Source organism: Nanorana parkeri, unplaced genomic scaffold, assembly GCF_000935625.1.
Source record: "Nanorana parkeri isolate BGI_ZX_2015 unplaced genomic scaffold, ASM93562v1 scaffold100, whole genome shotgun sequence".
NCBI classification, from domain to species: Eukaryota; Metazoa; Chordata; class Amphibia; order Anura; family Dicroglossidae; genus Nanorana; species Nanorana parkeri.
Window position 1 is genome coordinate 291,519 of NW_017306368.1, and position 27,614 is coordinate 319,132.

At 42.0% G+C, this 27,614-nt stretch overlaps 1 protein-coding gene across 1 annotated transcript in view; it reads left to right on the forward strand.

Annotated features, from left to right (window-relative positions):
* The window catches only part of BIRC6 (baculoviral IAP repeat containing 6), a 258,916-nt gene that overhangs the window by 68,232 nt on the left and 163,070 nt on the right, over window positions 1-27,614 (forward strand). The window contains exons 20-31 of the mRNA XM_018552891.1: window positions 460-621; window positions 3,758-3,889; window positions 4,354-4,451; window positions 4,533-4,680; window positions 5,019-5,152; window positions 5,359-5,505; window positions 8,120-8,307; window positions 14,713-15,027; window positions 18,111-18,210; window positions 18,336-18,550; window positions 24,414-24,622; window positions 26,994-27,340. Of these exons, the coding sequence (XP_018408393.1) occupies window positions 460-621; window positions 3,758-3,889; window positions 4,354-4,451; window positions 4,533-4,680; window positions 5,019-5,152; window positions 5,359-5,505; window positions 8,120-8,307; window positions 14,713-15,027; window positions 18,111-18,210; window positions 18,336-18,550; window positions 24,414-24,622; window positions 26,994-27,340 (2,195 nt within the window). The remainder of the gene's footprint in view (window positions 1-459; window positions 622-3,757; window positions 3,890-4,353; window positions 4,452-4,532; window positions 4,681-5,018; window positions 5,153-5,358; window positions 5,506-8,119; window positions 8,308-14,712; window positions 15,028-18,110; window positions 18,211-18,335; window positions 18,551-24,413; window positions 24,623-26,993; window positions 27,341-27,614) is intronic.

The following is a 27,614-nucleotide window of genomic DNA, read 5'->3' on the forward strand; positions in this document are numbered from 1 at the left end:
CTTTTTCCGTGTACAGATCTTCTGTTCCTGCACTGCTACATTGCATCATATCTTGATTATTTCTCCTGATCCCAGCCACGGTACTCAGTTATCTTACTGCAGATCATTAGTCCTCATCCCAGCAACGGCACAATGCTATCTGAAGATCATACATCCTCATACCAGCCATGGTACCAGGTTATCTGAATGCAGAGCTGATGGCATTATTCTGCATTGCTATGTAATGTATTGCTGGGATTTTGTAGTCTGTAGAGCCGGAATAAAAACGCAAGCTCTTACTTTCCATTATACCAGTCTTCCTCTTGAAATTTGCTTGGATGTTGTGGGTACTTTTGTGTAATTATTTCAGTTATGCATGTTTGGTTACTAAAGGGCATAGAGTCTAAAGCTCTGTTTATGAAATAGAAAACTCAATATTTAAACACTGTCTTGCTCTTCTTTGTGTTTTTTTTTGTTAAGAGTACAACGATGTGCCATGCTGCAGTTCTCAGACTTTCACGAGAAGCTTTTGAATACACTTTGTAAAGAGACAGACGATGGACTGGCTAGTGAACATGCACAGAGCTTAGTGTTGGACATCCTCTGCTGGTTAGCAGGTGTACATTCCAATGGTCCGGGCAGGTATGGTTACTAATCATGAATATAAGACTTGTATATCCAGTGAGTTCAGTGATAAACGTATCCACACAAAAAAAAGATACAGGATGTCTTGTGTAGGTAGCTGTCAGGATTGGGCTCTCTTCTCTTTTTACATAGAGAAATACATTTTTTACATGTTATAGTTTTTGGATTTGGTTTCATGCTGTCGATGTACCTTTTGTTACAGGACTGTTTTGTTAAAGCACTGTTCAAAGCCATTCCTTATAGTGGCGAATGGGCGTTTCTTGTCCCCTTCTCTCACTAGTGTGTCAGCAAACCTGGTTGTTGCTAAGTGGGGTGCATGGATGGGCCTTTTTACCTATTCAAGCTTTGAGAAAAACTATATTTTGTCTAGGCATCTCGGGAGGCTGCTTCTACAGTGACACACGTCTTAAAGCAAAAGGCATGTTCTGACTCAATTTGCTGTCGACATCTACTACAGACATTTTACTAGCATAAATTGATCCAGTTTACACTTGTGCACATTTCTTTTCCCTTCTGTTTGTGAAGCTTTAATGCCATTGACTAAAACACTTGATTAGACTAACCATTGCAGTGGCCATGCCTTCGCACTACAAGGGTTAAGTGCTCATATTGGTCTAGGGCAGGGGTCAGCAACCCGTGGCTCCAAAGCCGCATGTGGCTCTTTCATCCCTCTGCTGCAGCTCCCTGTCCAGGGGTGGAACTACCGCCAGGGCCTGAGGCTGTGAGCCCTGTGACTCGCCTCCCCTCCCGCCGCCTGTTACTAGGGACGTGGCCGGAAGAGACGTGTGTGTCACATGCCACGCCCAGGTCCGGGTGTAACTGCACAATGTTTGACCATCAATAGGGGAATCATTCCAACGTTTTCTCAGCAGTTCCAGGGCAGATCGGCATCACAAATCATATGTGTGCAGGAGAACCGATCTGCCCTGGAACAGTTGATCGGTCCTGAAATGTGACTTCTATCCGACTTTGTGAGTGGGGTGGAATGTGAGATCGCGCTCAGTTAGATAGAAGTGACATTTCAGGACCGAATAGCTGTTCCATGACAGATTGGTTCTCCTGCACATACGATTTGCGATGCCGATCTGCCCTGGAACAGCTGAGAAAGCGTTGGAATGCTTGACCTATTGGCGGTCACATATTCCAGCGTCAAAAAACTGGGCGGGATTACATTGAAATGCGTGACCATATCACCGGTCACACATTGTAACGTAGTCACAAACTTTGATAGAACACCACCATCAGGGGGCTGCAGCCGGTACCCATGTGAGGGGTCTGGGCAGCCTGGGGGGCCTCTTATATGAATATCAGCTGTACCAGTGGCGGCATGGCATAGGTGACAGGTGAGGGGGTGGAGGAGGCCAGGCCCCAGCAGCAGCAGGTAATAGGAGTTGGGAGGAGGTACAGGGAAAGGGACCCCCCGGTGACCAGCCCATCTAAGGCCCTGCAGAGCCCTCCATAGAGAGTCTCAGATGGGCTGTGCAGGATCTATGGTGTGCTCTGCAGGGTCACAGGTGGGCTCTGTGGGGTCTCAGGTAAGTCCAGAGTCCAGTGCGTTATTAAACACACATACACCTATATACATGCTATAAATAGCATAAAGGTAAAAAACGATATATGCCGTGTTATCTTCATTTTAGATGTCAAAAGGGTTTTGTGGCTCCCGGTGTTTTCTTTTCTGTGGGAAACGGGTCCAAATGGCTCTAAGTGTTTAAGGTTGCTGACCCCTGGTCTAAGTGCTCCAAATAAAGGAAGTAAACTCATCTGATCCTTGGTCCCATCTGGCTGCTAGGCCAGTCCCTGCAGCCTCTTCTTCCCTGTGCTCCGGCAGTCCAAGGACTGCTGACGTCATCACGTATAATGCAGGTCCACTGACTTGCATTAGATGTGAGGACACAGAGGGACATACCATAGCCCCAGTGGAAAAGAGAGCGATGAATGCCACAGGACTGAGGATTAGGTGAATATATCTTCTTTCGGTGCACCCTTAGACCAAAATGAGCACTTAACCCTTGCAGTTTGGGGGTGCGGGTCCTCCCAGGTTGCCCCTCTGCTAGGGTATGTTTAAAGGGTTTCTAAACCCTCACGTTTTTTTTGCATATATCTACTGCTAGCAAGTAGTAGATATATGCAAAAAGTTTTTCTTTTTTAAATTAAACGCTTTAAAAGCTGTTTAAACTTACCCCTGTCTTCGCCGCGCGCTCCTGTCTGAAAATCCAAAAATGCTTGGGCGGCTGCAAATCATCTTGGGGCAGGCGCATGTGCAGTTCAGATTTTTGGCCAGGAGACGAGGAGAGACGCAAGGTAAGTATATGGACACGTGCACCCGCATGCAGACTCCGTGGGACAGGAAGTGCCAGCAAGGACAGAGGAGTCAGCGCTGGATCGGACACCCGCCGCAGCGCTGGAGGGACAGATGAAAAGGACAGGAAAGAAGAGGAAGATCGGATTAAGAGACATCATTCAAGGTAAGTGCTTTAATTAACATTGGGGGGAGGGAAAAAAAGTTTTTTTGACTTTAATGTCACCTTCAATAATAATCCCAGAGTTCTTCTTTTAAATAGGCTACCTTTCCCCAACTCGCTTTAACACCCTGAAGCAGAAGGGAGCAAAAGGGACCCCAATGTAACTAAAAAAATACATTACTGCAAAATTCCTGTATCCAGATAAGCCTGATTAAAGAACTTCTGCCTTCTCCATAATTCCTAGGACTCTGCCCACCACCATCTGCTTTCCAACACAGCTGGTTTGAACGTGTGTTTGGAGCCGTGCCAGTGTGGCACAAAGTGACAGTTAATTTCACCACAGTGCATTGTGATACAGCATACTGCGTCTCAACATGCTGCGGTGAAAGAAATGACTGCATGTAGCAACTACATTGTAAACAAGGTGGTTTGCCTCATCTATGCAGGACTGTGCTCCCTGTGCAACCTAATGCATCGGGTGTGCACGGGCCCTTAATCTTGTTAACTCTTCTAGTGTATGCTCTCCATGTACAAAAGAGGACTGTATATTATAATTTAAAGCATTGATTTGAATATGATGATTGATTTTTTGTTTTTTTGTTTGTTTTATAACTTTCAAGAATTCAAACTTCGAAAAAATCCTTTAACTTTTTTTTCTCCTTTTTAAGTATAAGGGAAGGAAAAGAGAGCCTGCTGTCTAAAACACGGAAGTGTCTTTCTGATATTGTTCGCACATGTTTTTTTGAGGCTGGAAGAAGTATTGCCCACAAATGTGCCCGATTCTTGGCTCTGTGTATTAGGTGAGCACTTTTTTTTGTGTGTGTTCAGAATACATGAACTGTTTGAAGGTGTAAAATGACCGCATTCCTCTTTCTATAGCTGAAGTGTCATACTGCCCATGATGTTTCAGATCAAGACTCCACTTTAAGTACACCTGGAATGAAAAATACGGAGGCTGCAATTGCTGACCTCTACCTAACATTTTAGTTGCGTGACTGTCATCCTGGCCCTATTGTGTTAATAGTTTGTAACCTGGAACATGTAGGCAGATAAGGACCTACTTTCCCTCCTCTGCCTACTTTTCAATGTTGGGTATTTAAGAAAAAATTGATGCTAGAGGTTGAAAAAAAAAAAGAAATTACGGCTACAGAAATTGGCATAATTGTTTGCAGAATGTGTTACTCATATACAAGATAGTAATTACATAAAACAATCCTTTGCGGGCATTGTATGATAAAGGTTTTTGACATTTTCTTCCAAGTAGCAATGGCAAATGTGATCCAAATCAACAAGGCTTTGGCTATGTCCTTTTGAAGGCTTTGCTGGAGAACATGACATATCTGCCTTCTTCTGCCACTGGAGGTATGTATAATCTTGTTTTCTGTCACATTACGCCACATCACTAGTTTCTTGCTTGCTCTCATTTTTTCTTTCTTTCTGTAGGTGCTGTTTATTGGTATTTTGTACTGCTAAATTATGTTAAAGATGAAGATCTAGCTGGTTGTAGCACAACCTGTGCATCCCTTCTTACTGCTGTGTCAAGACAGTTGCAGGACCGGCTTACACCTATGGAAGCTTTGCTGCAGACCAGGTAACTAGTCCAGTGTCTGCACTACTTATGTTTTGTTCCATTTAAAAAAAAAAAAATGAAATACTGCTTTACATTCATATAATTCTATTTTTGTTTTTCTTGTACACAAACATTGGCTTTCCTTTACTGACTGTCAGGTAAAAGGTCCACAGACCTGCTTCCTGCATTTGCTGGATTGTATGGTTTGATTTATGCAGAAATAAGAAGTCTTTGCATTTACATACTTATTGGATCGTATGTGTTATGTAGCAGCGTTGTCATTTTCCATATTTATGATGTATGTTACTATATATAAATAAGTTTAAATTCTGATTCTTGCAATGCATGTTTTGCCACAGATATGGGCTGTACAATTCTCCATTTGATCCTGTACTGTTTGATTTGGAAGTCAGCGGCTCTTCATGTAAAAATGTGTACAACAATAGCTCCAGTATACAGTCCGATGAAATTGACCTTTCAGATGTTCTCCTAGGTGAGTCCGTTGATCTTGGTTTTAAAATCATTTTGTATAGTATGTGACATATTTGGTGTAGTGTCCATGTGTAACAGACTTCTACTATGCTATAGTAGCTCTTGAATGTGAGTTTATCTGATCCTGTTGCATACAGCTATTCTGTTAGTCCTTATTCTAGTTGTGTGTTTCTCATCTGGTCTACTAATGTTAAAATATCTTTACAGGTAATGGAAAAGTTAACAGTTGCACAGCTGCAGAGGGCAGTTTTACATCTTTGACTGGCCTACTGGAGGTAGAACCATTGCATTTTACTTGCGTATCTACCAGTGACGGAACCAGAATAGAGAGGGATGATGCAAGTACGTTCACTGGTATATACATTTTTTTCTTTACTTTTTAAGCATAAGCTTTTTTATTTTTTTGTATACTCGTGTTATAGACATTCCCTTGTATTATTGGCTTTAAAGTATTTTAAATTAAATGTTTTTAGCATTCAGAAAGGTCCGTTTTTTTTTTTCTTAAGCTGATTACTTCGCTAAAGAAATAATGTTTAAATTCAAAGGGCATGTGCATTCTTGCTTGAATCTTGGCCTACTTTGTGTTTTTCTTCCAGATCTGTGTAGCAGTGCAGCATAAAACAACTCTTGCACTTTGCCTCTGTGTAGGTGTATCCTATAATAATGACCAGTCCCTGCTGCTCTCTTTTTGTGCAGGGTGACTGGCCTGTATCTGCCCCTTGTAGTTTTCTAAAGGCAGCTGGGAGTCGCTTGACCTGCTGTGTGGATCTCCTAGTCCAGCGGTTCTCAACCTGTGTAACCTGAGGATCCACATTTCTCCTTGGTCAATAAGTCGTGACAGAAGTCACACTGCACTGGAAAGCACAGCATTGTGGTACTGTGCGTTTCAGTGTGGAAGGTGCGTATGGGGTGCCATTTAAATGAATGGCAATGCACCTCACACAAGAATGTGTGGTACAGTGCGTTAATCGCACGGTACTGTGTGATGCACTGTACTTGTTTGATTGGGCCCTCAAAAACCCTGACAGACACTAAACCACAGACAACAATCTCTCAACCTCTCGGTGGGAGAGCTGACAGAGCTGTGCTAGCAGGGGGCTGAGGAGCATCTCCCCTAGTGCAGTGCAAGGCACGTGGCGACCCACCAGTTGAGAACCATGGTCATAGTCTATGCTTGCCCACATGTGCCCCCTTACTTTGATGGGCAGCATATGTGAAACAGGCAGCATAAATACCGCTATTCAGTCATACATAGTCATATTTTGAAGTTAAGGTAATATTTCCCAATACAATTTAAAAATAAAATACTACATATGTTTTCACATATGTTTATTTTGGAGATTCATCTCCAGAACAGAAAGTGGGGGTTGTGCTTCCCATTGGGACACCTATTCTAGTTACAGCTGTAAAATGAATTTGAATATCCCACCACTTCCTGTCTGATGGTTACCAAGAGAGCGGATGGTTACCAAGAGAACGGATGAATCTCCCCCGTGAGAGCACAGAACAATCAAAACGGGTTAATAAGTGTTGACATCATTTGTCATAAGCTATGGTATTGGTTCATCCTTGCTGACTTGCATTAAGTGAAATGAAATCAACAGACGTGTGTGTAAATAAATATTGTCAAAGAATGTTTGGTGAAGTAAAGCGCAGATTCTACCACGTCCCGATTACAATAGTTTAATTCCGGGGTAGGCAACCGTGGCACTTCAGCTGTGGCAAAACTACACATCACATTGTCTCTGGCAGTCATGTTTGTCTTTCCATGCCACTCTGGAGTACCGAGGTTGCCTATCCCTGGTTTAGTGATTTGGAAAGCCCTGCATTACCTTTTCAGCCTACAGCCTATTTTACCTGAGTTGAATGTTGCTCATTTTCCCACTGCTGTGAAAGGAGAAAAGGATGTGCAAAGTCTGAAACCTGAAATTGGTGTCAAAAAATAATGTAGATAAGCATATGCCCTAGACCCCTCCATCATGCCTCTTGGTAAATATATATTACAAATGATGTATTAATGTTTATATTATGTATTAATGTCTATACTGTGTGTATTTTTTCTTTAAGCCTTTTTGTCCTGCAGCAAATCATCTGAGTGATCAGAATGTTGTGGAAGCAGCCCCTCTCACTCATGTGGTTCATGCTAGTTCCAGGACAATCATTCAGTAGGCTTACACTTCACTGCCCCTTGAATGAACATGTCGCACAGGAGTTGGGAACTAGCTGCTTCCATAAGAGCATGGTCTCAGAAGGGATTTTCTTAGTGAAAGCGTCTATATTTTTCAGTTATTGATCAGTTGCGGTAATCTTTGGGAGCAATGATATTCTGTTAGTGTAAATAATATTGTGATTCATGAAGTGAATATTTACTCTTTAAATGTATTCAGATTCTACATTGCAGTAAATAATATAAAACAGAAAATACAGAACTGTTACAAGAGTAAATGCAAAGTAGTAGGCCTCATTCACACACAACGCAAGCAAAATTGTATATGCGCGCCTGCGTGTATATACGAGCGTCTATGCACGTATATATGAGCGTATATGCAATCCCAGAATGCATCACTCGTAATGGAATTTTTCATGTGCTGTACGTGCGTATGTGCGCGTAAATACGCAGACATACGCTGCCCGGACGCATCTGTTCCATTCTGTTTTTGCGCATATATACGCTACGCAAATATACGGCTCCATACGCGGCTATGTGTATGGAGCCATTTATTTGCATGTGTTGCGTATGGTACAATACGCACGTATACGCGCGGCAGTGTGAATGAGGCCGTAGTGTAAAGGTTTAATTGCTACTTTTGAAGCGAGTTAAAAAGTAATTTAGGCAGTGGATTTGAACCTGTAGCCTATTGTAAATATTTAAGAGGAAGCTTTCTTCATGCTATACAAATTTTAACCAACTTCTGCTAGATAGTGGTTTTATTTACATGCTGTTTATTTCTCTTTTGCTTCATGCCAGTGAGCACGTTTGGTGTAACTCCTGCAGTGGGTGGTCTATCGGCTGGGACTGTGGGAGAAGCCTCCACTGCTCTCAGCTCAGCAGCTCAGGTTGCTTTGCAGTCGCTCTCCCATGCCATGGCTTCAGCCGAGCAGCAGCTCCAGGTATTGCAAGAGAAACAGCAGCAGCTTCTGAAGCTTCAACAACAGGTGGGAGGACGTTTTCCCAATGTTCAATCACTGCACTCTACATGCCAAATCCACATTGCTGTAAATGGGTTTTTCCATCAGCTGAAAAGATCGGTGCATGTTTCCATGCACTGTGACGTTTTTCTGCATCCTGCCGCAGTCTCCTTTTGTTCCCTGCACTATTGCCTTTTGAACAAAGAGCAAGCCCTTCCCGTAAAATTATCTAGTTGGTATTATTTCCTATTCATGAACTGTATCAAGTTATACAGTCAAAAACATTTAAAAAGCAGTCTTTTTCGCTCCAAGAAAAGCATATCTTGGAAAATATGTTTGTAGTATGACCATTCTGATCTGGTTTGTCCAGCCACACCTGCTTACATGAACTAGTTAACATAATGTTTATGGCACATACAGTAAATCAATCTGTTGGATCCATAAGTTACACCACAAATTCAGACATATCTAAGCAAATTTAACTATTATAAGATTGAGTTCAAATATAACCATGCTACACTCTTTGCAGTTCTTTTAATGGGAACCCCTCGGGTACATAACTCCTGTCACTCTTGGTAACCTGTAATTCCAGTGTTCAGCATAAAGAAGATCATTATCTTTCACCCAGTCCAACACAAGTTTGTAGACTAGATTTTCTGAAAGGTATAGAATTCCCATTATTAAGTGTATGGTGATATCTGTGCTTGATTTCCCCCATTTCCTCTCTGGGAGGTATTTATTAAAACTGAAGCAGACGGTGTCTGGAGCAGTTGCCCATGGCAACTAATTAGCTTCTCGAGTTTTTTCAGTTTTTTCAGTTAAGCTTTGAAAATGAAAGAGGATTGGTTGCCATGAGCAACTGCTTCAGATCCTTTCTGCTCCAGTTTTGATAGTCACCTCGTGTGTTTCCAATCTACAGTCAGGAGGGAACAATTTAGACAAAAGGGCTTCCCAGCCCTAATATAGCTGACTTGATTCCAGATTAATAAATTACTATTCTATATGTAACTAAAGATTGAGAATATTCAGTGCCAACAACCCAATGAAATCTTGAATTAATGAAGTGTTTGAGTTTAGTGCTTCTCAACTCCAAACTTCAACTTGTGGGATTTCCTTTTAAATTGTACTGTATTGATGATGTAAATGTCACTGAGTACAAAAAAGAGGATTTCTAGTTTACCAGCAGACCAATTCAGTCACCTCCTTACAGGAGGAATGCTGTTTAAAGAAACGGACACTAGTCATAGTAAACTGAAAGCGTACTTTTTTGTTTAAATTGTAAGATTTTTCAGATGCCAGATATTGCCAGAGAGGTCAGATGTTGGAAATCCTGCAAGTCTCTCTAGTTAATAAACTGGAAAAACCTGTAAGCTAAGTATACAGATTTTCTCTGTGACAGTCCTGCTTATTGGCAGTGAAAACCTGTCTGTGCTCCAATTAGCACAGGACTTCGCTATTTGGATCAGCTAGCATCTCTGGGGATTTCTTGCAGAGTTTTTGAGCGAGAACTTAGTCAGTTCACTTGTTCCCTTCTTGGAAGGCTCACTGGATGATTAGCAGGCCATGCTGCGCTAAAAAACCTTTTCATCCAATTTGTAATGAAGCAATGTATGTGGGTTTGCCCGCTATAGCTGCGGTAACTGTTTGGGCAGTAAGGGAGGGAATTCAAATCTCTCCTTTTTGCTATTGGACTTGCCTATAGTCTTTTATATAAGTTATCAGGCTGGGCATTGTTTGCTAGGATGTGTGAAAACCCTCCTTTTTATTGTTGCACTCAGGTTGTACACATGTTCTTTGGGTGTCCCTACAGTGTTCTGCCCGAACCTCCATTATAATTTCTTGTCTTTTTTACTTGTCTCTGTTTTTTAAAGGTTGTTTGGTTAGGGAATAATTCTCCACTGTGCTTCCTAAAGTCCTAGTTGGAACCACCTGCAGGATTTAGGACTGTTGGTGCAAGTTGTTGCTCCTTCTGATCACGGGAGTTTAAAACCCCACCACAGTCTTCTCCAGTGGAATCTACATAGAGATAACTAATTTTGATTCTTTCGGGGATTCTCCAGAGGATTCTTTGTAGCAAGTGGAATGCCTCCCTTCCCTAGATGAGGAGACGCCTTCAGCTGACTTTTGTGGAGGTTTGGGCAGTTTACATAGTCAGTGAAGGAGGTTGTATGCGAAGGTTACTAAATAGTTTTTTGTCTGTCTTCCATCTTGATTTTTTTGCTTCATCTCTTGCTGTGTCTTGGCAATCGTTGAACCAAGAAGTTGTCATTCCCATTCTTCCAGCTTGGGTGCATTTACATATTCCCACCTTTCCAGATTATCAGCAATTTCTTTTCTTTGATGGTGGTGACAGCCACTCAGTTTGTGGCCCTTCCTTTCTGCCTTGTCTTGAATGTATGCGCACAGGTCCCTGAAACGGTTTTGGATCATCTTCACCTTGGAAACATTGCAGTCATCAATACTTGGACAATCTATTGCTATGAGAGCAGTTCCCTCTTTCTCTGAACACCACATGTGACAAGGATGCAGACCTTTCTTTCCCATGAAAAGTTGACAAAACTGCAGAATCACGCTGGATTCCGGAAGTTGGTCTTCCCTGCGGAGCTTCATGAGCATGCTGGGATTGATGGTATCTCCCTTCACATCGGTCCCATTTGCTCAATTTCATTCCAAAAACTGAATATCAGATCCCTCAGGACAAGATGATCGGTTACATCCTCAAACTAAAATGTCTGTCATGGTGGCTTCTGTCTGTGTTTTTCTAGGGCATGCTTCCCCCTTTCATTGGAATATAGTCATTGGGTGCACCAGTCTTCTGGGTTTAGGGTTACTTCCTGGTTCTCCTGTTTAGGGTTGTTGGTATCCAGAGGGAATAAAAACTTCCAAGTACGTCTTGAAGAAATCACTGGACCCCCTAGTGAACGGTCATCCGGTTCAGGTTAGATTAGTCTCTGTCCCTGTTGTTGATTTGTCAATCATTAAAGGGACACTGAGTTTTGCAGAAATTATGGAGGTAGTCTTTCCTGAGAACTAGCAGGCAGACTTTTTTTCCCCCGCTAATAACATCAGGATATGGGGCAATGGGGTCTCCATCTGGAGTTGTTCCTGAACTTGTCTGCATTGGGGAATGCTAGATGTAGATTTCCTAGCATGTTGGGTCCACAAGAAGCTGCACAAATTTGTGTCCAGGACGCTGGACCCGATGGCAGACACAGCGGATGCCCTGGTAGCTGTGGGATCAGTATACTCTAATCTTTGCATTGCACGTATTGAAACTTTTATCCACTTCCATGGAGAGAAACCTAGAGCATTTCAGTCATTCTCAAAGTCCTGACTCGTTTTGGAGAGTGTAGTACAACCTCGTTCTTCTGTTAGCTGGCCCACACCCTCTACCATATTTGTTATTTCAACGACTGATCCTCCATCGAACATATATGACTTATTTTCACTGGTGTGCGTTTCTGTGGTTTCTTCATGTTTTTTTCGTGCAGTTAAGGGTAGAACACCACTGTCTTTTTGCTAATTGGTCCCGTATCTCTCTTCTCCTCCTCCCCCCCTTCCCTATTAGGCCTCCACTTCAACCTTGAAATTTTAATTTACTGTTGTCAGTGTTACCTAGACCTCTTTTCAAACTTACTCATGACACCTTTTTTGCATTGCCATTCTGTAAACTAGCCTTTCTTGTGGCTATAACTTTGGCCATAAAAGTTTTTGAGTTATCAGCATTGTCATGTAGAGACAAGAATGTTTTAAGACCTAGAATCTTCTTTTTACCCGAAAGGTTTGTGCTTTTCACGTTCTTAAGATATTGTGTAGCCTTCCCTGTGTCCGGCACCTGGTAACGCATAAATTATTCTCTCCATTGTCTGGATATGGTGAGGGCCACCGGGGTTTACCTTTTCTCATTTACCTTTCTTCATTTTGCCCCTTTTAGGCAGACTGATTTTTTATTTATTTTTTTATTTCCTGTCAAGCTCCTAAAAGTGGTTATCTTTCTTTTAGATCTGCTGTTATTGTGCAGATCTTCGAGCTGTGAAATAAAGTTGATAATTTTTCCCGTTAATGCCCACTCCTCTAGGGCATTGTGGTTTGTTTTTTTTTTGTTTGACTTATTCTGGACCTCCAAGGCGCTTTGTCAAAGTCCACAAATTTAACATGGAGTCCATCTATTCAGTGGTAGCATCTCTACATCAGAGGGATTTTCTGGCATTCATCGACATCAAGAATGCATTTTTGCATGCCCCAGTTTGCCTACCCCAAGAAAGTTTTGTTGAGCATCAGGAAATGTCTAATTTTATAGTCTTTCCCGTTCTACCTAGCATCATCCCCTCCTATATCTTCACCAAAGTTCTACCTCTGGTCCTAACCTTACGAAGACAGTGTGGGATATCACTCTATCTTGGAAGTCAGCCTGGAGTTCACATGCATACCTTGAAGGCATACATCTGGGTCTTGAACAAGAATAAATTGATGCTACCTCAATCTCTTTGCCAGGAGTACCTGGGCCATGATCCTGGGTATAGGTCAAACTAAGGTGTTAGGTCTGAGTCCCTGTTTAACTTTTGACTTCTCACACATAGACTCTTCACAACAGATTCTGACCAAGTTGGGCAAGTTTGCTTAATCGCTGGACAGGCAGATCGGAGTGAGGCGGCACGTCAAGGCCTCACTAGTGAGGTGGTTCTGCTCATTGCTGGGAAGTCCTTCTACCTCTTCCTTCGAAAGTAAAGTCTAGAGGTGCCAACCTCAGGGGCTGGGCAGAAGTAACAGCATTCCTTTCTACATAGAACATTTGGTCCATGGAGGAAGCTCCACTACCAATCAGTTTGACGTGCTCTGGGCTATACTTTTTTTTTTTTTCCGTGCGTAGTGACCTACTCCTACTGGTGAAACAGAAAAGGATTTTACAGGAAAAAATGTCTCTGCCCATTCAGAGACACCGCTTCCTCTCCTTATATGCTATTGTTTTCTTTCTAGACTGCTTGTTAAAACCAAAGAGGTGTGAGATGGTAGGGGATGTAGCCTCTAGACAGCTGGCCTTCAGTTTTCTGTGTGCTGTGTCCATTTCTCTTGTAGGCGACAGTATAAACATAGGTTTCTCAATATTTTTGGATTTTCCCTTACTTTCTGTCCAAGTGACAAAAACCTGACAAAGGGTCTAGCTGTTCTCTACTCTAATACAGAAAAAAATTACTTTACATAAAATTTGAAGGACTTGAAAGATCAGTTTAGTTCCTTAATAGGTTTTACCTATTATTCTGTAATAAATGTGATAAGTCTTACAGTTAAGAGTAATGGCATGATGTCGAAACTCTTTTCTTTCATTGCAGCTTTCAAAGAGGAGTTCACTATAAATACTAATGCTGTAAATTTTTTGCAGTTACATAATCCCAGTGTCCTCACATCACTCCTATAGTTAACTTAGTATATATTAGGGATGCACCGTTTTTTTGGTATTGAGTACGAGTACTGATATTTTTTTTTTCGGTACCCGCCGATACCGAGTACTGGTGCCCTGTGCCCTGCTTATCAGGAAGTTGGGCGGCGGGTCATGATCTGTCGCCCGGCTTCCTGATTGCCTGTGATGCCTGTGTTCTAGCAAAAGAACAGAGTTCACTTTTCGAGGCTGCCTGGCTTCCTGACCAATCAGGAAGCGATGCGGGCGAGTCATGAGGTGCCGTACAGTCAGGCTGCCTATCAACGTTATGTCGTTATATCAACGTTATATCAATGTGGCACGTTATGACCCGCATCCTGATTGGCTAGGAAGCCGGCTTCACTTGTTTCTAGGCAGTGTGTTTTCCTTACCAATTAGGAAGCCGGGACGTGAGTCATGACGTGCCGCCCTGCTTCCTGATTGGTTAGGAAGACATGCTTCCTACCAATAAGTGTAGCTAGGAATCAAGCTTATCAGGAAGTTGGCCAGTATGTCATGACCTGCCTCCTGGCTTCCTGACTGGCTAGGAAGACGGCTTCACTTGTTCTCGGCTTCCTGACCAATCACTGTTATTACGTGCCACCGGGCTTCCTGATTGGAAAAGAAGCTGGCTCCATGCTCCCTCGGCACTGACCGGAAGTTCTGGTATCGGAGGTAAGTATTGGAGCATTTGGGCGAGTAGAAGTACTAACCCAAATAATCAGTATTGTCACCAATACTAGTATTAGTGCATCCCTAGTATATATTGATATAGTATAATTTCTTCCTTTTTACATGATGCTTCAGTAGCCACAGTGAATACCAGAAACAAGATCTCCTAATATGTTACTCATGTGGCTAAAACGGCTAATGCTAGAGTATGTAAATTAATACAAGCTTCTCAAAGCACGTGTTTTTATTTAAATAACAGATAATGTGAGGTTTATTTTAATTTTAGGAGCTACTGTCCATGTTTACTTTTGGTTTGGTATTTTTTAATGGCTTATTCTTTCCAGAAGGCAAAACTGGAGGCCAAGTTGCACCAGACGACAGCAGCAGCTGCTGCAGCTGCTTCAGCTGCAGGTCCTATCCACAACTCTGTGCCTCCCAATCCAGTGGCTGCTCCAGGATTCTTTATCCATCCATCTGATGTCATTCCGCCCACTCCAAAAACAACGCCTCTCTTCATGACCCCACCTCTAACTCCACCCAATGAAGCAGTGTCAGCTGCCATCAATGCAGAGCTGGCTCAGCTTTTCCCGGGCACAGTCATTGATTCTCCGCCTGCTATCTTGACTTCACATGGAAAGAATGCTAACAAACCTAGAGGGGTAAATGTTTTTTGTTTTTTGTTTTCATTCTTTTGCAAATTTAAAACTGTTTTCTTTTCATATATTAATCAGGGTGTAAATTCATGCTATAAACCCCTATACATTTCAAAGTGCATGATTTGTTTTCCTTTTGGTTATGATATATTTTGGTATACTCGGATATACTTTTTCACATTTTATTTTATAGCGTTTGTTTTTAAACATTTAAATATTTTTTGTTACTTCTGAGGTTGTGCTTTGTAAAGTGAACTTGTACCCAGAACTTGCACTTCATGCATCTCTGTGCCTATAAGTATTGTAGAGAAATGTGAGTTAAATTTCAGAGAGGGCACATCTTGACAGCCTGCCAGGCCTCTGATGTAAACATACAGCAGGTGTTTCTAATCTGTTAACTTACTAAAACCAGCTCTAGAGAGTTTTTTTGTTTTGTCCTCTTTCGGCATGAGCCACATTAAAATCAGCTTGAGAGGTCATAAAGAGCTTTTGTTTTTTTAAGCGCCCTTACTGCTTGCACTTTGTGTTGCAATTTGTGGGTTTTTGGCTAATAAAATGTTCAATGTTAAAAAAATTTTGCGCAACTGTTAAATATCGGAGATTGACGCTCGTATACAAGAAAGAAGATCCTATCTGCTTAGGCCTTGTTCAAACCAAACGCGTTCCAGGAGCAGAGCAGTTGCAGACCGGATCAGAACTGCGTCTAATGTATTCCAATGGTATTTTTTGCTCCAGTTCACATCGCAGCATGCAGATCCAGAGCAGGTGGAAAAACTGCAGCAAGCCCTATTTTACCTGCTCTGGAACGCATGCAAACGCATCAAAAACGCATGTAAATGCCTGGAGCGCACTGAAAGCCCATGTTAACCACTTCAAGACCAGGTGTTTAGACCCCCTTCCTGGCCAGGCCATTATTCAGTGTTCAGCGCTGCAGTACTTTGACTGACGTTTATTCCGTCATGCAACACTGTACTGAAATTATTTTTTGGGGGACAGATAGAGCTTTCCTTTGGTGGTAATTAATCACCACTACGGGTTTTATTTTTTATTATAATTAGGAAAAATTACAGAAATTTTTTTAAAAATAAGTTGTTTTTTTTTACATTGTTAGGAAACATTTATTATTGCCCAGTTTTTTTAGGTGTATGGGCACCTTTTATCAGTGATTGATTGGCCCTAGACTTATTGCTCTAACTCCGACATTCACAGCGATATGTAATGGGCGCAATCATCTCTTCGCCCCCGACGCATGTTTGCATGCATGTATGTATGGGTTGGGACTTTAAATTATTTTTTATATGTAACTTTAAATTGGGGGGGGGGGGCTTTGCTTTTTTTTTCCACTAAACTTTATAGCTATCGCATACGGGGTCTAATTAAACTCCGCCATGTGATAGCAAAATATGTGACAGGTCCTCTTTATGCAGACATCAGGGGGCCCCTAATGTCACCTAGGACCCCCCAAAACCGATCGGCACCCCATACACGCGATCTGCCGGCTCTACAGCCGGCGGATCGCTTGTATGGTAACAGGCATTGCTGCCTGTTGTTTTTAAATAACGGCCATTTCCCGCTTGCGTGCCGCATGTAGGATCTTCTTTCTTGTCTAAAGACGCCCGCTCAGATCTAGAGAGCTCCCGGCCGGCCATTTTTTTACTACGGCCGGCCCGGAGGCAGTTAAACAAAACATTTTTTTTTACCAAAAACGGCCCGGAACGCATCAAAAACACGGCACAACCCACTGCACTGCGTGTGTAGAAACCTGAGCGGATCTGCTCTGCATTTGGTGTGAACAAGGCCTTAGTGTTTCAGTAGTTCAGCTTTTTATAGCCGCCAATGACCCCATCTCATGATACCTGTAACTATTCATCCATGTCCAAAAGCATAAGGCTCAGACATTCACAGTTACCATGTTTAGTATCAGCAGTTCACTAGGTGCTGTCTTAGTGACACTAAACCCAGGAGTTAAAACCTAAAAATGCGTTCAAGCACCTTTTAACTATTCGCAAAAATGTACCTTATTTGTGTATTACTCTGCAGATACTCAAATCATTTCTGCATTCATGCGGTGATTCCCCATGGTCCCCATGTATGTTGTAAAGTAACCACTGCTCCAAGCTCGCTCTCGTAATAGACTCCAATCTCACATTTAGTTTACTTATTTGTATTGAGATTGCAGTCTATCAAAGTAATGAGCTTGAAGTGGTTCTGCAGCAGCTCTTCAATGCCCATGTGTTTCTCTTCTTTTTTTTTTGTCTTGGCTGGTTTGCCTGTGGTGTTTAGCTATGCCCACCCCACAGTTTTGACTGCTTTTGGAAGTCACTAGGTTACTCATTATCAAGCTGTGTCCCTTAATGGACCAGAGAGAAAATAGGGTTTTATTCTTCCTCCCCTCATATGCCATTCTCTCTTTGGACTGCTTTTTAAAACTGGGTAGGTGGGAAGGGTTAAAGCCTCAATGGGGCTGGCCATTTTATTTTCTATGTTCCATTTCTGATGTAGTGTGCAGTAAAGCCTTAGGTTGCTTATTACCAAACTGTGTCCTTAAATGCACTAGAAATGCATTTTATGGAGAGTTAAAAAAATCCTAATTTTCCCCTTCCTAAAAGGAAATGAGTATTCCAGCCGGTAGCCATAGTTGGGTTTACAAACGATTTACATTTTCTTTTAAATGTTATTCAGAGGCTATAAATGTTTTGACTTTCTGTCTGATAGCAGTAACCTTAATTTTGGGGTCTCTTTGTGGAACTCCTTGTAATTGGCATTTCCATGTTTTCAGAAGATGACTAGTTACTGAATGGTGGAGCTCTGCCGCCTCTTGCTAAAAGCGAATAATATTTCGCAATGTCAGTTAAATCATTCAGTGTAACTGCATCTGAATTGCAGCTTCTGACTTCCTGAAATTTATGGAGGTGAAAGAGATGGACCTTTCCAGGTAGGTACATAGTGGGTCCTAAAACATGGAAATCCCTTTTTCACATATTAATGCGTAGTTTGGTTTTATGCTTTGTCACCTTTTGTATTTGCAGTAATGTTTTACATGGTTTGTGTCTGTCTTGGTTCTAACATACCTTATTGCTGTGCTTCAGAATCAGCTGGGTTCAGGTCTTGCACTGGCGATCTCTCATGCCTCTCATTTTCTGCAGCCTCCTCCTCATCAGTCTATTATTATAGAAAGAATGCATTCTGGTGAGTTCGACTATGCTTTGGTTCAGTTTATAACGTTTTGTAATGCATTATTTTCTCCTCTTTTGAGCTGTTTCTTGTAAATATGTTTTTATGAAATTACTTTGTAATTCTTTTTTTTGCTTTAGGTGCCAGGAGATTTGTGACATTGGATTTTGGCAGACCTGTTCTCCTTACAGATATTCTCATTCCCACCTGTGGTGATCTGGCCTCCTTGTCTATTGATATTTGGAGTTTGGGCGAGGAAGTGGATGGCAGAAGACTAGTGGTTGCAACTGATATCAGTACCCATTCACTAATACTACACGACTTGTTGCCACCCCCTGTCTGCAGGTTCATGAAGGTAATGAATAATTATAATAGCATTTCTTTATCCTTATGGGACACAGGACTCAGTTCTGGTATGATTGGGTTATAGTGCCACCTACAAGGAGGATATGGCACGCAGGCCATTGGCCACCCAGATATAATCACTCCCCCCTCCCAGCAGGCTTGAGTTTTTGTGGTAGTATCCTAGGAAGATCAATGTCTTTTTTTAAATAAAGGTCGCCCCTCTTTAGTAGCCATACTTCTTTGTTTTTTTTTTCTGAAGATATTACATTTTTTCTTAAACGAGTCCTCTACTCTTCCCTTCCCCACCTTCATTACTGCAATTATATTGGCCTCTGAGCCTCTTCTGCTGCGGGAATACTGTTTGATAGAGCGTCTCAAATTCTTGATGAATTAATTTTCTCCCGGAGACTCTGATTTGGCTTTTTAGGCCTAGATACCATATTGTCTCCTTATGGATGCTGTGTGAGTCACATTTAAAATGGAACAGCCTGTTGCTTCTACTAGTACAGTTACCAGTCTGAAATCCACAAAAGGCCCCGAGACTATCAAAACATTTCTGGTGCATGACATGCCTTACTTTAACATGTTCTGTATGGAGACTCCTGATAAACCATTTTACTTCTCCCAAATGATTTTCAGACTACTATCCATTTGATGAGGATTTTCTTCTGAAGTGGGCCACTCCCTCTGTGGATCCAGTGATATCCTGTCTTAATAAAACACTGATTGTTCCTATTAAGGATCCTCGAGTGTTTAAGGAACCTACTGATCAATGTTTGGAAGTTCTTTCCAAATTGCAGCCCTTTCTATGAAACCTGCCATAGCTGTGATGTCAGTCTGTCAAACCTTAGAGGAATGTGCACAGCTTTATGTCAAAGGATCTGGCTATAGTCTTTACGGAAACTTTAGAGTCCGTAAGGACTTTAGTTGTAGAGCACTTACAGCTTTTGACTTCATCCCTACATGATTGCTTTGACGGTTTAGTTTCTTAAGTTCATGTTATCAGTCTTCTCTTCCGAGTGAGTGTCCTGTCTGTGAAATATAAGATGATCAACTTGGCTGAATTGTTGGTCTGAAGAACAGCAGTGTAGAAAGAAGAAAACCTTTTTGGGGGGTTGATGTCTTTTTGGTGTCCCTAGACAATCCATAATTACCGTCATGGGTGGTATGAGTACCACCTCAACAAAAGCCGAAGCATTAAACTTGCAAATCTTCTCCTTCATGTAAAGACAAAATCAGTTTATTTTATTTCTCCCCAGGCTTGGCAATCCAAAGCTAAGCCTGAGCGAGGTGCCCAGTACAACCGCAAACCTTGGGCCTCTAAATCCTTCATGCCTGCAGACAAGTCCTGTTCAGCATTATGTGACACTTTACCTTTCCTTTGTAGTGGGTGACATCTGTTGGTATTTGCTAATACCTGGGCAGACAGCATGCTGGTTACAGGATGTGGTTTCAACAGGCTACAAGCTAGAGTTTTGACTATTGCCTCCTCCCTGCTTTGTGTTGTCCAACCTGCCAGTGTCCCTGCTCAGCCTAGCAGACCTTAATCCTGCTTTTGCAGACCTTCTGAACTAAGGAGTATTTGACACTGTGCTGATGGAAAAAGATTTTTATTCAAAACATTTACACTGTTCCTAAACCAAAAGGACGAGATGTCCCCATGTTGGATCGAAAGTCTTAAACGTTTTTGTCCAAAAGTGATGGCAGCAAGGAACGCAACCTTGTGCGTAAAAGTCGATAGGGGAATAGCTTCAGAGCAAAAGGTAGTTTTTGAAGAGTGTTGTTGTGTAGGGTAGAGTGGCAAGACGGGAGCTTTTTCTTAGTAAGAAAAACATCCAAGCCTGGCTACATTTTCCAAAATGTACAGCATGTCTGTCAAAAGCATGTGGGGAAATGTGACCTAGATTCAACTTTTTGGTTATAATTCCAAAAAGTATGGTGGAAAAACACTGCATCACCGAATGGGGCCATTTTCAAAGAGCCCATCATGAACCCAAGGACACTTGCGAAAGTGAGTCAGGCGATTCCTGGATGGAAGAGTAAGAGTCTGCGAGCAGTGGGATTAAAGTTTCCCCTTGAGGAGAAAAACTCTGGCTTGAGCTGTGCTTAGGGCTAGGCCCAGATACTCTACTCCCAAGTGATGATTCCGTTCTAGCACTGATATCTGAAAGCTCAGGATCCAGTGAAACCTCTGCAAAGTCTTGGCCGTCAGGGCTATATTTTCTGCCACAACCTTTCGCCCTCAGTTCCCAGAAGGAGGTGGTCTAGGTATTCCAGAATGGAATGCCCTGAGAGTGGAACAAGGTTAGTACTGGAGCTAGCACCTTGGTATACACATAGAGATGCAGACAAGATGCCGAATGGCAAACCAGTGAGTTTATGGACCCCACTGCAAAGCAAAGAATTAGCTTGGTGCATGGCAAGATGGGAACATGTAGGTAAATGTTCTTGATTTTCAGAGACGCTGGGAAGTCTCCCTGATCACAGATCTGGTAAATTCCCCATGGAATTTCTGAGCTTGAGTGAAGACATTTAGAGTTTTTAGATCCTTTGGGTTTGGGAACTGTGGGCAGGTTGGAATTAAACTCCTGAAAATATTCTGCCACAGGGACTGGGCCAAGCCACACTGATCTAGAAGACCCCATAGGGCTACCTGGGGATCTGCTAATCTGCGTGGTGACATGGGAAGGTTTGAAGTGATAACCGAGAAGGCGGCTTTGAGTGAACCTCTAGCTTGTAGCCCCTGGAAACAATCTCCTGTACCCTAGCATCTGAGATGCTGGACAGTCAGGGCTATGTAGAGGTGTCTGCTAACAGATGGCCCCTAGTTTCAAAAGAGGGGACACACCCTCTGAAGATGAAATTTCTTACTTGAAGCTTCATGCCTTGCGGAGGTACTGGAACCTAAGGCTTGGATTTGGACTTGAGTTGGCTAACGTAGAGTAATGAAAAAGGACTTTTCTTAACCTTCAGCTGAAGGGAGATTGTTTACAGGCTGAAATACATGGGTGTATTGATCTTCACTTGATCTGAAAACCAAGTGAAGTAACGTTCTGCAGTCCAAAAGTTTAGCCACACTATGTAGGAAATTAGACTCGAAACCTCCAACAGACCATGAGAATTGTAGCTGTGGGGCTACAGCCGTTTGCTTTAGATGTCCTATGACCAAGGGATCAATCGCAATAGTTATCAGAAGGGTTGCACCGATACAATTTTTCCGAGACCTAGTGTGAGTACCAATGCTCGCCAATACCATTTGCCAATCGCAATTACCGATACCTTTTTTTTTTTTTCTTATTTGACAGTTTTTCTAAAACAATACAGACTAATGATTTTAGGACAGTGGTGGAGCGCCAGGGCTTGGACGTAGCTGCAACCGCTGCGACCCTGGTAGTTCTGCCACTGACTCCAAGCTGTGGGAGGACTATAAACCCCAGCAATACATGATATAGCAATGCAGAATACCACCAGCGGTGCACAGGTGGGTGCAGGTCTCCCCAGGGCTGTGCACGGCGGGTGCAGGTCTCCCCAGGGCTGTGCCGGGTCTCGCCATGGCTGTGCGGGAAGGGGTAGGAGGAGGAGATGTGCGGCCAGACTGGCACTGTAAACAGGCGCTGCTAGGTTCCCAGCAAGCACGGGACCTTATGGCAGCCGTTCGGATTTAAAAAAAATTGAATTAGCTGGTATCGGCGCATTTTCACAAGTACTCCTGAAAATGCCCAGTATCGATGCATCCCTAGTTATCAGATTCTTTCTGTTAACCTTAGGCAGCACTCAATATTTGGCAAATCAAGGTCACAGCTAGAACAGTGTAAAGAACCTGCCGGCGAGAATAGGGCTTAGAGAGTGCCTCCAACTGGTTATTAATGGGGTCCTTAAAGACCAGTACACCTTCCACTGGGATAGTGGTCTCTTTAGTTAGCCAGAACATTGCTGGGTCCACAGAAGGGATAGACCATTTTTTTAACAAAGTCCTCCTCAAATGGATTCAAGGCTAATATGTGCATCTTGTCTAGGTGTTTTCAGTTTGCATAAAGAAAGGTTGTGCATCGGAAAGGTCTTGGCTGTCTTAGGAGCTCTAAAAGACCTTAGACTCGGAACAGCACTGGTGGCAGCAACAGGCTGATCTTCTAGCTTTAGAGTGGTGTGTACTTTGTCAATAAGAACCCAAATTGGCTCTCTAAGTTTGAGGGTGATGGCAGAAGACTGTGACTTCTTAGGGCCAGGTTTGTCTGGCAGGGACTGGAGAGACTCGAAATCAGAAAGCGCCTCAGTGGTTAAGGGTATGACGCTTGCGAAGGCTGCATGCAGTTCTGATACAGAATGGAAGGGGGAGAAATCATTTGTGGCCGCTGCATTTAAAGTTGGCAAACTCTGGAAGCCGATTGACGGGTTAGATGGCCAGTGGTAACCTTAGTCATTTTAGTTGGGCAGCAGGAACAGACCAAAGATTGGAGTTCCCCTGTGTGGCTCTTGGTAAAGACAGAGTAGCAGCTGGGAAATGCTTTACTCTACCCAGCAGATAGCACTAGCGCTCAATCACTCAGCTTTAACCCCATCTTTTACTAGGGACTTGCAGAAAATGGAAATTTAGGAGCATCCAGTGATTAAAACCGTGAGGTAACTACCAGCATTCAGCCTGAACGACCTACTCATTGAATCAGGCTCTGGACTTACTAGATGTAGTCTGGAAAGGACCTTAATGTGCCCTTGCCTGAAAGCCACTTCCAGGGTTTCCCTGCAATGTCCAGTGGCATCTGATCATGACACTCCAAGGCCCAAGCTGAAGCTTGGAGTCAGTGGCAGAACTACCAGGGTTGCAACGGTTGCAGCTATGTCCAGGCCCTGACGCTCTGAATAGCTATCTTAGATGCAGTATTTTAGCTCTAGCAGCAATGTTTTGTTTGATGAAAAAATAGTGCTGGCAAAGAGTTAGTCTTTTCTCAGCAGAGCTTAGAAATAGGTGTTCATCTTGCTGGGACACTACCTGGGCTACTTCTTTTTTTTTTTTTTGTGCTAGTGTCTAATTCTTCATTTAGGTGGCACTCTAACCCCAAAGATTACAGTCTTCCTTTGTCCCTCAGTAGACAAAGAAAAAGCATTTATTGTTTAGGTGAATAACTATTTGAAAAATGTTTTGAAGGAAGTGGTCCACTCCAACTTCCCATTGTAAGTAAAAACAAGGCTCTGTTTTTTGTCATTCTGGTGTATGTGACTGCGCATGTATGGTAGAGACATTAAGCTCCATAAGTCTAAGAAACTGAAGTATTTACTCTCTATAATGCTGCATAATATTTTGGCAGTGTATTAGTAGGAACTAAATAATTAGCCTTATTTATTGTAATGCAGTGTTAAAATAGTGGTTCTCATGCACATATCTGCACATAGAGAACCATTGTATTTGCTGGTGCTTGATCTAAATTGTAGAATTAAAACTCCCAGTCCTATTAACTGCAAGCAACAAGTGGTGCTCCGTATGTTAACATGGAGAGGTACGAGATGGAATATAACCATACTTTATGTTCAGAAATGTTATGGTATGTGCAACTCTCAATTACCTGTATCAATTTTTAGTGTCCAACATGTATTACAACTTTAGTCAACTTTTTCACCGTTTACATTAGTCCCTGCCTGAGACGATTGTGTTTTAACTTGTAACAGTCCCTAGCAATTTATCTATGCAGTCTTGAACCAGTATGGACAGAACTCAACCAAACAGCCAGAAAATTATAATATTCCATATCTTCTCACCCTCTTGTATGTAAAGTGTTTTGTGTATAGTGTTTTTTGTTTTTTTACTTGTGTTTACTTATGAAGAGAATGCATCTGTTGCAAATGTATGTAGTTTTCACTGGATATTTCATTGCTTCTAGATCACTGTTATTGGCCGTTATGGAAGTACAAATGCCAGGGCCAAAATTCCGCTAGGCTTTTATTACGGCCATACCTACATTTTACCTTGGGAGAGTGAACTGAAACTCATGCATGACCCACTCAGAGGTGAAAGTGAATCAGCAAGTCAACCTGACATTGACCAGCATCTGACAATGATGGTAGCTCTCCAGGAAGATATCCAGTGCAGGTAGGTTTTGTAGTCATTCAATATTATTTCTCTTTACAAATCAACATACCCCTAAACTTGTATTTGCATAGTTAGAGAAACAATATGTACACATTTAGTCATCTATGTGCAAATTAATGTATGGCACAATATAATATGATTTGCTTATTCTAAAATCTTTAAAAAAACAAAACAATCCCTGTTTTCTTTCCTGTTAACTACCTTGAGCTGCACTGGCTGTGTAAGGGGGAGGTGGGAGACACTCTATAGTCCCTGAGTTCAACTCCTGTAAGCAGGCTTGCAATTACACCGTGCGCCAAGCCTTAAAGTGACCCTGTGCTCAGACTATGCATACTGTATAAAAAGTATTTATATTTCTCTGTCATACATTTTAGGGGCACAGCATGATGAAATAATCAATCTAGGGTTATGTTGCTGTCTAGAAGAAAAATGGACACTAAACACAGAAAACTGATTGCGAGCCTCCTTGAGGCTAGAACCCTTCCTACCTCACACCTGCTTAGTTTAGTGTGTTTAGGAAAATGGATGTCTCTTGCCATTCTGCTACATTTTTTTTTTTTTGCAAATTGGAAAATGTTTCTTCTATCAACAGTTACTGGTAGATTCAAGCTGGTTAGTTGAAGACTTTCCAGTTGGCCTAAGAGCGCAGGTTTTCTGAGTTCATTAAGTCTAGCGATGTTCACTCTACGACAGTCCTGCTGTCAGCGTTGACAAAATTTGTCTGTGTTCCAAGTACCAAAGGGCTCCACTACAATGGATCATTTAACCCATTCATGTTAGCAGAGGATCATTGTAAATGTATTGTTGCAGGCACTCTATATGTACATGTACTATATACTACATATAGAATGCACTGAACAATAGATTTACAATTATCCTCTGCTAATATGAATGGGTTAAATGATCCGTAGTACATAATATGTAGCCCTGTACCCCCTTTTCCACTTACAGAGCTAGGTTATTGTTTTTCTTTTAAATATTCATGTAATTTTATTGGTATCTATCTACCATTAGCTGCCTCATTTCCCACCCTCGGCTTATATTCGGGTCAATACTTTTTCCCAGTTTTTTTGTGGTAAAATTAGGTACCTCGGCTTATATTCGGGACGGCTTATACTCGAGTATATACGGTATGTTGCTTTCCCTGTTTGGTCTCCCTCACTGTCTTGAGATTTAAATTTAGGGTTGTCAGTGCTACAGAGACCTTCTTTCAAGCTTGGCATTGCTACACCTATAGTAGGATTTCTTATGAGAATCACATCAGCCAGTAGGGTTTTTCATTGATCAACATTCTCCTGTAGGGAGCCTCATTTGATCTTCCATAAGGATAAGGTTGTTTGGAGACCAAGATCCTCCTTTTACCCCAAGTGATTTCTGCTTTTTACTTTTTTTGAGAATTTTGCATTGCCTTCTCTGTGTTCAGCTGCAGTTCACCCCAAAGATTTTTTTCCCATTGCCTGGATGTGGTGAGGGCTATCAGGGTTTACTTTTTTCCACTGTTTCTTTTATTTATACTGATTATTTTCTTTCATGTAGGTCCTAAAAGAGGTTCTCTGGCTTCCAGGTTCACTTTCCAGATTTGACAGATTATTGTGCAGGCCCAAAGGTTGCCTCCTTTTCACATTTAGCCCACTCTTCTAGAGCAGTGAGTGTTTCTTGGGCTTTTACAGATTTGTGAGGCTAGGACCTGGTCTTCTACACACATTTCGCTAAGGTTTTACAAGGTCAATGTGGTTGCTTCCGCAGATGCTCTGTGTGCCGATTTAGATTCTACAAGCAACTTTTTAATGCCCTTGCTTTAACTTTTTTTTTTTTTCATATACAATCATGGACTTCTTTCTACAACTAAGTATGTGTAAGGTGGGGGGACTTATAGTCCCAAGGGGCCTAACTTCAGTTTGTGTCCCTAGTGTCCCTTTCGTTAAGCAGCAGTAAAACCCCTAGGTTACTAATCATCAAGCTGTGTCCATCAATTGTATACTGGAAAATGATTTTACGGTGAGAAAATAAAAATCCTATTCTAAACAAACAGTAAAATTATTTTAACATAAGCGCTCATTCACCTTTTGTATAATAGGCATTGTAGAGAAATATATTGTCAAAGTTCAAACCACAGATACTAATATCTTGTTCTGGTTTTCCCATTACTTTATTTTTGCTAGAATCTTCATAGTCCCATATGTAGATAGTTTGGGCACAGGGCACTTTAAGCTGCACAGCTGGAGCGATGCAGAAAAAGTGAAAACAAAGTGATGAGGGCCATGGTGCATATGCAGCAATATATGAAAGTCTATGCTTTTAGGATTACTTGCTTTATTGCTCATGTTACTCTTACACCAATGTGACTAGTGCTTTTGTTTTCATTGGACAGGTATAATCTTGCTTGCCATCGATTAGAGACTCTTCTCCAGAGTATTGATCTTCCTCCACTGAACAGCGCAAACAATGCACAGTATTTTCTGAGAAAACCAGATAAAGCTGTAGAAGAAGACAGCAGAGTTTTTTCGGCTTACCAGGACTGCATACAACTACAACTCCAGTTGAACCTGGCTTATCATGCTGTTCAAAGACTGAAGGTGGCTCTTGGCATGAGCAGAAAAACTCTGCGGGAGCAATATGATTCTAGAGAACTTATCCATACATCTTCAACTGAACAGCTGCGCACGATTATCCGGTACCTTCTGGACACTCTGCTAAGCCTCCTTCATTCCTCCAATGGTTAGTATTGTGTTCCCATTAAAAGTATTGTTTTTAAATTGTTTTGTTTCTCCACGCTTTAGTTAACTTCAGTAGGCTATAGTGCAAAGATTGAGACCACATAAAAATTTGTTAATTTCAGGTCGAAGCTGGCAGGATAAGGGCTTGTTCACATCATGTCCGGATCATGCCCAGATGAGAAGGGTTTGTTACCGGACCAGAAAAGGATCCCAATGTATCCCCTATAGTATTTCTGGGCTCTGTTCACATCCGCGCAGTCTGTTATGGACCAGAC